Source organism: Clinocottus analis, unplaced genomic scaffold (genome assembly GCF_023055335.1).
Source record: "Clinocottus analis isolate CAN_PGR_092001 unplaced genomic scaffold, fCliAna1.0.p SCAF_4, whole genome shotgun sequence".
In the NCBI taxonomy this organism is placed as follows: Eukaryota; Metazoa; Chordata; class Actinopteri; order Perciformes; family Cottidae; genus Clinocottus; species Clinocottus analis.
In genome coordinates this window covers 14,660,938-14,673,320 of record NW_027176153.1, presented here as the reverse complement: position 1 = coordinate 14,673,320, position 12,383 = coordinate 14,660,938, and the positions used below count along the sequence as shown (strand labels likewise).

Here is a 12,383-nt window from a genome sequence, read left to right as displayed (position 1 = left end):
ACGAGCTACAGCACATTCAATGAAGGTGACCGGGATGATAAAACGGTCATTTGTGTCTCTCAATCTAATAATGTTGAGTTTCTGCCTGTGGACCTTCAGTTCAGCGTTACCTGGTATATCGGCTGCAGCCAATCGATGCGCTCCTGTTCCTCCAAGAGGGCCTTGGGATTCTGCAGTTGCTTATAGAGTCTGGCATGATAAGTAGCTTAATGTCTTAGTTTAAAATTGTAAATCTTATCACACTTTGCCTTTTGGCGTGTTGTAGGATCTTTAAAGGAATCCTGAAATCAGTCTGATAAATAAGTGTATTTAACCACAAACCTGCATTTGACTAGTTCTGTATAGTTTCTGCAGAGCAGTAATGGGGACGGCTGGAGGCGAGAGAAAACAGAACGCAATGTGCCGCATCCTCCCCTTCTGTGCCAAGTTGAGGTTGTTATGGCAACCAGAATTTGGTCCTGTACCTGTTGCCATGGTTGAGAAGGACGGAGTAGTGATGACGTTCATTCGGCAGCAGAAGGCGTCTGCCTTTTTAAGTCGAGGAAGTGACTCTGATGGGAATATTATTTACTATAAATGGAACACGGACCGTAATAGAAAAACTAACATGTCAATGAAGAATTCCTCCATGTGTCAGTGCTGCTTATAGATTATGCTTGAAAGTGTAACTGATATTCAGTTGAGACAAAGTGGGGCAGTCATGCTAGAAGATATGAGGTATACCTTTTCTGATTTACTCAATATCGGGTGGCAGGGAGACAATTAACTTCATTCGGTTTATCTTCAAATTTTAGTTTAACAGATATGTGATGACTCAATAGTTGCAAAGATCTTGAGAGGCAAGTAATTATAAATAAGAATGCACACCCATGCCCCGTCTCTTACTGCATCCTTGCCTTCAATACCCACTTATAGACTCTTACATGAGACCCACTTGTGTGACGCACTGGCAGGACCACATGGGTGAAGCAGCTATCTGTTCTGAGAGCAAAGGAGTGGGCAATCGAATGAGACATTCACATGCCACGTCGTGAGCATGATTCATCTTTTTTATAATTTAAGCAGTCACCTCCTAGCTGCTCCCATGCAGCTTTGCTGTGCGTACACGTTATTACCACGACATCCACCGGGTTCACCGACGAGCGCCAATAAACAAATGGGGAAAGTGACAGGATCGGGGATTAAAAAGCTCACATAATATCTTTTCTCGCTAGAACACAGCTGTGATTCCCAGTAAGGCCAGTTTGTCAGTCCACTGAGCATCCCACTGCCTAAATCCCCCACATGTGGCACTGTGTCGTCATCGCTCTGTTTTTGCTGCTTCGGTAAACTTACTCGTTAGCACTGGATTTGACTGCCACTGAATGACTCTGAATTGGACGGTCTCTCCCTGTAGATTGTTCCTGGAAAGGCCAATAGGGACACTGTAACTTAAATCCCTCTTCATTTCTTCATGCTCTAGCTCCAATTTCCCATTGGAGACAGGTCAAAGGTAAAATTGGGCTTTATTTAGCCACCTGTTTTGCTGTATCCTCTTGCAGTGCCCAATATGGAAGCTATTGCTCTGCAAGTGCAGCGTAACCTTTTTGAAGGCTGTTGGGGTTTTAAACAATGCCTTGTTCTCACCTATGCTAGCATGTTTCAGTGCAATGGAAGCTACTTTAATCATCACATATTTAGCATTAAGTAGTTAGTGTGCTGGTTTCTGAGGACACGCTGTGCTTTTCTGTCAGCATGTGACCTGTGGAGGGTGAAATACAATCCCTGTCCCTCCACATCTCCTGCATTATTGATAAGTGTGCTAAAATCCTCTGAACACATGAGGCACTCTGCCTGGGACATCTTGATGCTGAAGCCTCTCGAGCACCCTTGTGTTGAGGAGCCAGACCTGGCTCTAATTTGCCCATTAGCAAAGCACAGAATTTGCATTAAATAGAGCTAATTGCTACTTTGTGGTCCACACTTGAGCTTTGCTTGGAAATAGTGGAAAAAACACCTTAGTTTTTTCTCAAAAAGATGGAGATTCAGAAAGGATTTTCCTTTCACCCTATCTTTGGTTTCTATGGTTGCTCTGTTTGGATTGTTGCTCGGCCCTTGAGCAACCCCATTAGTCCCTCGAAGCCCTGTTTTCACTCCCCTCTTTGTTCCCTCCTCTTCAACTTCCCCCTCTTCACTGACGGTGGAGCTATGCGTTGGTCTGAGTGAACACTCTGCACTGATGCATGGCAGCTTTAGTCAATAAAAGTGCAATTTGTTTAACCCCCCCCCCCCCCCGATATAGAGATCTACAAATATCCTGTTGTAATTTTTTAATCTCCTTTTCGCTCTGTGACATATCCAGTGCAGAGTGTGGAAAGCTTGACACAACTCCCTGGAGGTACTAGCGAGCATGGTTGAGAGGGATGACATGCCAGGCATGGCTGCAGATTCTTCCTCATTAAGAAATGTCTATGTGGCCATAGGGAATGGTGGGGTAGAGCAGAAACACTGTCAGGTGCAGGTGGCATAATGAGAATAGACTGAATGTGTTATTTAAACTCTGTATTGTTTTTTCTTAGTTTATCATATGCATTGATAACACTAAGGCACTGATTATAGATGGTGTGTTTGGAAAAAGTTGATATTTTATAATCTGTCACTAGTTCCTGTTCCCAATATATCACGGTTGAGGCTCTGATTGAAGAGCATAATCTTGTAAAGATTATTTGCCAACCGGGGTACAATAAATAGTATGTTAACAGTGTCCATTTTGGAAACTAAGATGTAACACTTAGTTATTTATTGATCAATACTCAGAATAATAATAATAATCCAAATAAGCGATGACTTTGAATAAAATGCTGCTTGAACATCAACAGCTTACCAAACAACCTCCCTCACTAGTCAAAGAGTAAGATAAAGTGAGTTGGAAAGTGAAGAAAACTAAACTGAAACGTATCTTTGATTTGATGCTGTCAACTAGAACAAGAAAAAAAACACATTAATTTGACACAAAGGCAACAGGCTTGCACATATACTTCTAAGTCAGGATACAAACTTGTGTTTCAATAACTAGTTGGTTAAAGATTCCCTGCCTTAATTCAAATTACTGCAAACAAAGAACTTTTGTTAGAAACTAAATTGTGGGATGAAAGGATTGAATCAAAATCTCAGTCCAGTGATTCAACAGAAGATGAATCATGAATGAGTTAACTTCAGGTAGACTGTCAGATGAAACTGCAAGACCGTGGGAGGAGTTATTGTCTCGTATTCAAACCGGATGTTATCAACCACATTACTAATTGTGTTCTTTTCCTGCAGCTATTCTTAACCCCAAATTGCCAAAGGAACCGGCAAAAACCTTCAGCTTTGATCACTCCTACTGGTCACACACTACGGTGAGTTGGAGCATTTTCTCTACTCCATAGTTCAGTCTAAGGACCTACACACAAACATGTGGAATAATATAGAATTATGTCATGTTGAAATACCACAAGTGTATTAAAAATTCTACACATTTAAATCCTCTCTGTGTCTTTCCCACAGTCGGAAGACCCCAGCTTTGCATCACAGAACCTTGTGTACAATGACATTGGCAAGGAAATGCTGGCTCATGCGTTCGAGGGCTACAATGTCTGCATCTTTGCTTATGGCCAGACGGGATCTGGCAAATCCTACACCATGATGGGGAGGCAGGAGGAGGGCCAGGAAGGCATCATTCCCATGGTTGGTTCTGCAATGCATCTTTCTGAGTTTACTGAATTGCATTGCTGAGATTAACAGGCTTTGCACTCTGTATTTTTGAGTAATGTCTAATATGCAACATGACTTTAGATCGTTTAACATTTAACATAACCTGTGAGTCACTTTCTGTAATACAAAAACTATTTTGGCCAGTTCTTCTTCAGTCATACTCTCCTGTCATAATTTTAAACCAAATCGATCCACCATAGAAATGTTCACTGTGCAACTTTACGCCACCTTTGCATTTGTTCTTTTTTTGTTTCCCCGAATATTTTTGCCTGTTTAAGATTCAAGATGTTTTTACTGTCATATGCACAGATAACAGTTATTCTTTACATCATAAGTTTAGTGGAACGTCCTTATCCTCCTGTATCTCATTTCACCTGGTTTACATTATATATGTCTTAAATTGTCTTTTCCAACTTTTGATTAATTCTGGCCCTCATAATATATTTCACTGAATAATAATTATTCAGTCTCATATGCTGATGCTAAACACATCTTATTGTCTGTTTTGTTGCTAAACGTTTCCTGTACATGCAATATGTTGTTTGTATCGTACCTGTTAGTCCACAGATCTCTCTTTCTCTTCAACCCCCCCCCTTTGACCTGTCCACATGCTGTCAATTTGCACTAAACATCTTCTTTCTCTGCCTCTCAGCTCTGTGAAGATCTATTTGAGAAATTCAATGAGGACAACAACAAAGAGGAGGTCTCCTACTCAGTAGAGGTGAGTCTCAGGATGCTTGAGCATATGTGATCGCTGTTTTCAGCCCCGGCTTCAGAAATCTATCACACACTGGCTGAACCTTCTAATATGCTGGGAGAATGCAAAATATACTGTAATTTTTTTTTCTCTAGGTCAGTTACATGGAGATCTACTGTGAGCGGGTGCGAGATTTGCTGAATCCTAAAAACAAAGGGAATTTACGGGTGCGAGAGCATCCGCTCCTGGGTCCCTATGTGGAAGACCTGTCCAAGCTGGCTGTCACTTCCTACACAGACATTGCTGACCTGATGGATGCTGGCAACAAGGCCAGGTGAGCCAAACCCCGGGATCATACTGAGATCATGGAAAAGAGGGGGAGATACGGTGGTCGTAATAGCTGTGATGATGTGTTAACCCACGCTCTCAGAAGAATTATTTAATTAAGGCTGCAAACTGTTGGCAAGATAACAATATTTTATAATGAGGAAACGTTCTTCTGGCGTAGATTTCTGTGTTTGTGCGCACGCCTTAATCTTCCTGTGCTGACTCAGAGGGCTTATTTCTGGAACATGGCGTGAAAAGCTTGTATCCCCCCTGTGACTGCCCCTCTGTCTGCGTAGTTGTGTTTTGTGTCCTCATAGCATTATCCCCGTCCGCCTTGCCTCCGTAATCCTTGAGACTCAATTCACTCTAATAGGGGTAAAACCCAGCGATGATAGCTCCTGTAATAGCCAAAACCCTGAATTTAGCCTTGATAACACTAAAGTGATTCAGTTTGCTCAGCAAAATGTGTTGCGTTTTTTATTTCCTAACAACCATATGTGTTTCCCAACAGAACTGTGGCGGCCACCAACATGAATGAGACCAGCAGCAGGTCCCATGCTGTCTTCACCATCGTCTTCACACAGAAGAAACATGACAGCGAAACAGATCTAACCACAGAAAAGGTCAGACAAGATGAGAAAGGCAGCATCAACTATTCACACCTAACATGTTAATAACTAACTCTGAGTCCTGGGATCTGTTGGGAGTTTATTTCTTTATACTGGTTTTTATTTACAGTCCATTTATTTAGTTTTCTCATTTGATTTCAGCAAAGAGGTCTCTTACGGTCCTCTTTTTCGGTGGTGACCGCCATTTTAGACTGCGACTTAGCATTTCCTCTGACCAGGACAACGGCCACTGTGTTGAACACAATGCCCATTGTGTTTAGCCACTCTATCAGATTTTACTGCCTCGATGCATCCACATGTTTAGAATGATTTCCACTTTATATATATCTATATGTATATATAGATAGATATATATAGATGTATATCTATATAGATGGATAGATGGATAGATGGATAGATGGATAGATGGATAGATGGGATAGATGGATAGATGGATAGATGGATAGATAGATAGATAGATAGATAGATAGATATGAAAACACAATGAACTGTATTCGGTAGTCAGTCCTGTCATGTTTTCAGGAATATTTTCATCCTCTTTCAGTTTGTTATAATGTAAATTATTCATAAGCGTGATGCATCTCAAATGTATTTACTCCCTCTTCAGGTCAGTAAAATTAGTCTGGTGGATTTGGCAGGGAGTGAACGGGCAGATTCCACTGGAGCTACAGGCACCCGGTTAAAGGTGAGCCTCCCACTGTCAGACTACATTAGCAAACCTAAAAGACCAGCATTACATTTAGTGCGCTTTAATAATAAACATCTATGATTGCAGGAGGGAGCAAACATCAACAAATCTCTCACCACGTTGGGAAAGGTTATCTCTGCCTTGGCTGAAGTGGTGAGTGCTTTATGTCTCTGTCTTTTTGCTGCTTCTCCTCTTTTTCAGCCTTTTCTCTTCCCCTCAAAAAACCTGACCCTGTCCTCTCAAGGAATTCATGTTAGTAGTCTGGCATGCCGTAATGACTGCCCTTCTCTTTTTTTCTTCTCTTGTCCTTGTAATGCTTGCAGACACAGGATAACTGTACCAGCAAGGTAAACCCTTTGACAGCTCAATTATTAACCTCTTGATTCCCCCATGAGGCAGATTTGACAGCCTTCTCCCGTGTGCCATGCTAGAGCTGTTGACTAGGGTTCTGTCACCACCATTTTATTATGCGTTTCATCAAGTGCTGTGCTTTTAGGCATCATACGCAGTAAAAGCCACAATCCTTGCAGCAAAGCAAAAGCTAATCAAATCAGGCTGCTACTCATTTTACCCGACCTGTTTATCATGGTGCATCTTAATATTATCTTAAAGGCCATCCCTATTTTTCAGTTTTAAAACCGAACTCTTGCATCCGTTTTATTTCTCCCTGCCCTCCGAATGTTTGTTTCCTGCAGAGCAAGAAGAAGAAGAAGACTGACTTCATCCCGTACAGAGACTCTGTTCTGACATGGCTGCTAAGGGAGAACCTCGGTATGAACATTAATATCACCTGCTTGATATCCTTTACTGATGGAATGTATGTCTGTAAACTGTGTGGCACAATTATTATTCCTGGACAGCAGGCAAACTGAACAATCTGTATCCTGTGAGATGTGGTGGGGGGGTAAAAAAAAAGACGAGAGCTAGTGTACATTACTCTCTGCCAATTTAAGAAGAACACTGTCAGCAGACTGTAATTCAACCTAACTAGACAAGCACTTCCATCTCCTTAGTTCTGTGTATCTTCAATCATAGCACACATGACACACACAGCACTTTGCAGTTTAGTCTATTGAGACTGATGTTGTGCATTCGTGGAATTTGTATTTGGCACTAATTTTTCCTATAGTTGTGTCTTCTTCCGTGCGGCACATTAGGGCTTCTCACTGCAGTGGAAATCATGTTGGATTTTAAAATAAAACTAATCTATCTAGTTTTGGTCTACTGTGTTAGAAAAATTGTGTTTGAACCAAAATGTTGTATAATTAGCCTCTTTACTGGTCTTTTGATATCAGGAGGAAACTCGAGAACAGCCATGGTAGCTGCCCTCAGTCCTGCAGATATCAACTATGATGAAACTCTCAGCACGCTCCGGTAAGGTTTCCATCCAGGACCTCAATAATAATAACTTCCAAAATAATTGTTACATTTGTTTGAGTGCATTAATTATTTAATTATACATTAAATGTATCACTATTACAATTTTTAGCTATGCTGACCGAGCTAAGAACATCAAATGCAATGCTGTCATCAATGAGGATCCCAACAATAAGCTGGTGCGTGACCTGAAGGATGAAGTGACTCGACTGAAGGAACTTCTCCGTGCTCAGGGTCTGGGAGACATCCTGGACAGTGAGTTACATGCCATCACAACAGGCACACAGCTTCTAACGTCTCTCTCAGGGTCGACCACACGCTGGCAACATGCTCTTTCTACTTCACCCTCTCATTTCTTTCAATCATCCAACTTTGTTTTCATCACTGTGTCTGTGTTCATACTCAGCCTAGTACAACTAAAAAGACTTTACCCTGCTTAAATTCTTTTTTTAACCATCTATACTGGTTTATTATGCCTCCTTGTTATAATGTAGATATTATATTAATATATATTATTATTATACAATCTATAACCTCATTCCGTACACTTTACTTACTTATTGTTATTATTTTTGTTTGTTTGTTACTGTTGCATCTTTACTTGTTAAATTTGTATACTTTCATTTTGTATTATCTATGTATACTGTATAATTACAAATGATTTAATGAAAATATTGATATTTTGCTGATTGTGACTGGCAACACAAATGGCAGTTAAAAGCTATCACACAAGTACAATGACTAATACCGATGTAAATTAGGGAGACAATGCACCCGCAAATAACTTCTAATATCTGAACTGAATAATAGCTTGCCTGCTTGGATCATGCCTAGTGACATGGGAGTTAACGAGTAATTCCATGCCATTTCTTCTCATCCTCGTTATTGTTCTTCTCATCCAGCTCACTAAGAAATGTCTGTAACCTTTTCCTCCCATTCTACTGGCGCTGACCTCTGACCCTTCTCATCTTTTCCTGCTTCCTCTCAGTCGATCCTATGGGAGATGATTGCCCAGGAAGTGAAATCAAATGTGTGTATATGTGTGGTAGTCATGACTTGTCCATCACATTTTTCCCTATTAATACTAGCTAACATTGCTTACACCTCCAATTAACTGCATATTTAATCTGCTTCTAGCTTTGCATGTAAATGCTAAAAAAGCAAAAGCTTGATAGAAGCATACTCAGAAATGCCAGGCTTCAGTAGGTGTGCTGATCTGGTGAGGGCTAGCATGCCCATAGCTAAGCATGCTTTGTGCTTCAATGATGGGGGTGAGGCAGCTTTTCATAGGCTCCAATCCAACTGTATCACAAGTTAATTTTGGAATATCCCTTTTAAAAGCATTACTTTAAGAATAGCTTGTCTGTCTCCCTCAACCCCAAGGAACCCGCATCATTGCATTACCTGATCTGTCTTTGATTCACTTCGTGTTTCTTTTCTTGACTGTGGTCTTTCTGCTTTCTTGCTTTTTGCTCACTACCCATTTGCTGCAGGTGACAGTGCTCAAATCTTTAGAATGGCACTTCTCAGTTCTCAGACTGAGGTTCAGAGCTACAGATGGAAAGGTGCACGATTTTAAAATATCTATGTAGCCGCACCAGAGTGGTACTTTATGTGTACTAGCTTGATGTGCTAAGATAGTTTGTATTTAATAGTTAGTTTGCTGGTGGTGGCGTATTCTTAGAAATCCCTAATGACTCCTACTTTCCCTTTTGCACTGATAATCTGCTCAAAATCATGTGTTCACTCATCTAACAGGATGAGAACATACATTTTGTTACTGTTATTCAACTACGTACTTCATGCTAGTTGAGTAGCTCAGTGCTCCTTCCCTATTTTTTGTGAATATGAAAAGCCTATATTTCTAGCATTAACTGGATACAAATGTCAGCACCTCCCAATAGGTTAAACTCTACTACCTTTAGTGGCCATCCTTTATATTTTATTTAGTTCTTATAAGGCACAGTCTGTGGTACCGAAGAGGTCCTTGAGGCCAGTATATTGACATGCGCTGCGTGACCTTTAGTGGGGCTGCTATGGTTGGTTTGTGTGTGAGTGCACGCTGAAGCTACTCAACTGCAGGCTGAACTTACTGGCATGTGTCAATGACTCTCATCTGTCCTTTCTCTAGATCCTCTTACAGTCTCCCATCCGGTAGTTAATACACTGATAGCAGTTTTCATTAAGTGTGTTCTCATTCGAAACAAAGGCAACACAGTGACATCATCCTTTTTTTCCAAAATTGCACACACTAGAAATTAAGTGCTCAGAGTTAATTGCTGTGCACTGTAATTCTGGCTCACATAAAAACAGCCCTCTGGAAACTCCAATAGAATAAAAGCTGAATTTGTATGCATTTGCTCTGGGAGTTGAAGAGTTAGTGCAAGCAAACTGTTACAAACCACCGACATGAAAACTGCTTCTCTCTGTAGCCGACTGTTATGCCGGGTGTTTGTCTTAACCCTTTGACGTAAAACGTGTGTCTTACATTGGTCTTCCCTCCTCTTGTCTTCCCTTTCCCCATCTTTCTCTCCTCAATCTCCTTCTATTTGGTTCCTCCATTTGATGTTTTTTATTTTCCCTATCCCATTATTCCCATGTCCCGGGTATACCCTACCTATCCGTGGGTCATTCTCTTCTTTCTCTCTCACTTTCTTGCCTGCTGATGGCTCAGACCTCAAAGACATTCAGAACAATAAGAATAGATACTTGATAGCCTCAGAGAACCAACGTCCTGGCCATTTCTCCACAGCCCCTATTGGTTCCCTGACAGCCTCACCATCCTCTGGCTCACTGTGTAACCAGGGGCTTCTACAGTCGGTCACCAGCATCCAGGAGCGCATCATGTCCACCCCTGGAGGCGAGGAGGCTATCGAAAGACTGAAGGTAAAGCAGGCCTTTGTAGACCACGGCCGTCAAATCACACTTATGTTTGGTGTTAAGAAAGATAAGGAGTCCACAGCTATCTCCCACCCTGCTACGGCTACTTACTCTTTTCTTTTTGACAGTTTAACATGTCCTCAGTAGAGCTAAAAGCTGCCCCGTGTTGTGCTGTGTGGGGCAACAGGCCTTCTTGTATGTGTTTATGTAATAAAATGGGCTGAAATAAGAATTTACATAATACCCGCATATATAAATATCTTAATTATTGGAGCCGAAAAGCTTCACAACACTATTGAAACACATTCTTAATTATTGTGGATCAAATCAAAGTTAAAAGACAGTTTGCAGAATCAAACCATTAAATTCCTCGAGCCGCATATATATATATATATATATATATATATATATATATATATATATATATATATATATATATTACACTTCTTTAGTATTGTAAGTGACGTGGGACCCCAGTTCCATAACATACTGGGGGATGCAGCGACCAAACTTGGTCCTTATTCCTTCGAAAGGCAGTACAACCGGAGACAGTTCACTGGTAGATTCTGCAGCAGTATTGTGTTCCACAGGTGTTATTGTAGTGGCAGCCCCTTGAGTTGGAGGACACACATGAGTCTGAGCCCTATCTGGAGGCACAGAGCATCTTTGTGTGGCTGCGCCCAAGTAAACATAAGGTCTGGAGCCCGAGAGTGCAGTAGGCAGTGAGGGACCTGGGATGTTTGCTGCTATAGACCCTCCTACAGGTACAGGCGGATCTTCTTTCCCAGCTGACCAGGCAGAGCGATACGGTTTCATGCGGTTGTAGTGAATGACCTTAGGCTTCGCTCTCGGATCTTGCCGGTCCAACAGTTCATAGTCCACACTCATGTCACCACTGCCTTAGCCTAACCTTGGCAGTATTTTGAACGGGCCTAACCATTTTGGTGACAACTTTTGTCGAGCAAGGGCTCGAAGGTCAACCCCCACACCAAGTCACCTGGCTCATACGCTGTGTGTTTCATCCGACGGTCATAGTAGTGCTTCTGTTGAGCAACTGCCGCCTCAATGTTTTGTGCAACAGAGTGAAATGCAGCACACAGTCTTCTTACAACAGAATTTGCATATTCACTTGGAGTACCTAGAGTGGCATTTGAAACTCCTGGTGAGTCTCCAAGCGGGACATCAGCAGGCAGACGGGCTTCTCTACCATGTGCCAGGGAGAAAGGCGTGTGTTTGGTGGACGAGTGAACACTGGTGTTATATGCAAATTCAACCTGTTTCACGTGGTCGTTCCATTCACCTCCTCTGGTGTATAGGTATTTTGCCAACTGGTCCTTAATAGTCCCGTTTGCCCGTTTCACCATGCCATCTGACATGGCATGATATGGGGACGTCCGTGTTTTGTGTATTCCCAAGCGAGAACACGGGTCTTTAACAAGATCTGATTCAAACTGACGGCCTTGGTCCGTATGCAGACTTTGAGGGACACTGTGGTGACTGATGTAATCTTCGAACAAACATTTAGTCACAGTGGTTGCTCGTTGATCAGACAGTGCATACATGTTGAGGTACTTAGTAAAATAGTCCATTACAACAAGCACATAGCAATTACCACGGTGAGTAAGTGGCAACTTATGCAGACATGTCAGGTCTGCTGCAATCTTCTCAAAAGGCCGAGATGTGATTATGTTTTGCATAGGGGCCCGTTGGTGTGGCGTTTGTGGGCACCGTGCTTCACAGGCTGTACATTCTGAGCACCATTGAGTTATGTCTCGTGTTATGTGAGGCCAATGGCACCTGGCTTGTGCCCTTTGCAATGTCTTCTGTGCACTGAAGTGTCCAGAGAGTGAATGACCATGTAATGTTTGAAATACTTCTTTCTGCACACTAGTGGGAACTACAGTCTGTAAAACAAGGTCACCTGGTGGGGGTCTGATCCTGCGACATAAAAGACCATCAACAAGGGAGAGCATGCAAGAGCTCTGACATTTTTGCAAACCCAGAAATGAAACGTTGATAATAAGAGCACAGCCCAAGGAATGCTCTGACTTCA

General features: G+C 41.9%; 1 protein-coding gene across 9 annotated transcripts in view; it reads left to right on the top strand.

Moving 5' to 3' along the window:
• The window catches only part of kif1b (kinesin family member 1B), a 58,658-nt gene that overhangs the window by 13,978 nt on the left and 32,297 nt on the right, over positions 1-12,383 (top strand). For 3 of the 9 annotated variants that reach the window (XM_068597354.1, XM_068597355.1, XM_068597356.1), the window contains exons 3-13: positions 3,301-3,377; positions 3,526-3,705; positions 4,385-4,453; positions 4,585-4,763; positions 5,268-5,379; positions 5,993-6,070; positions 6,161-6,226; positions 6,769-6,844; positions 7,369-7,447; positions 7,563-7,705; positions 10,203-10,336. In XM_068597354.1, the coding sequence (XP_068453455.1) occupies positions 3,301-3,377; positions 3,526-3,705; positions 4,385-4,453; positions 4,585-4,763; positions 5,268-5,379; positions 5,993-6,070; positions 6,161-6,226; positions 6,769-6,844; positions 7,369-7,447; positions 7,563-7,705; positions 10,203-10,336 (1,193 nt within the window). Of the gene's footprint in view, positions 1-3,300; positions 3,378-3,525; positions 3,706-4,384; positions 4,454-4,584; positions 4,764-5,267; positions 5,380-5,992; positions 6,071-6,160; positions 6,227-6,396; positions 6,421-6,768; positions 6,845-7,368; positions 7,448-7,562; positions 7,706-8,438; positions 8,481-10,124; positions 10,337-12,383 lie in introns of all 9 variants that reach the window. The other 6 variants (XM_068597348.1, XM_068597349.1, XM_068597352.1 and 3 more) reach the window with 5 other exon arrangements.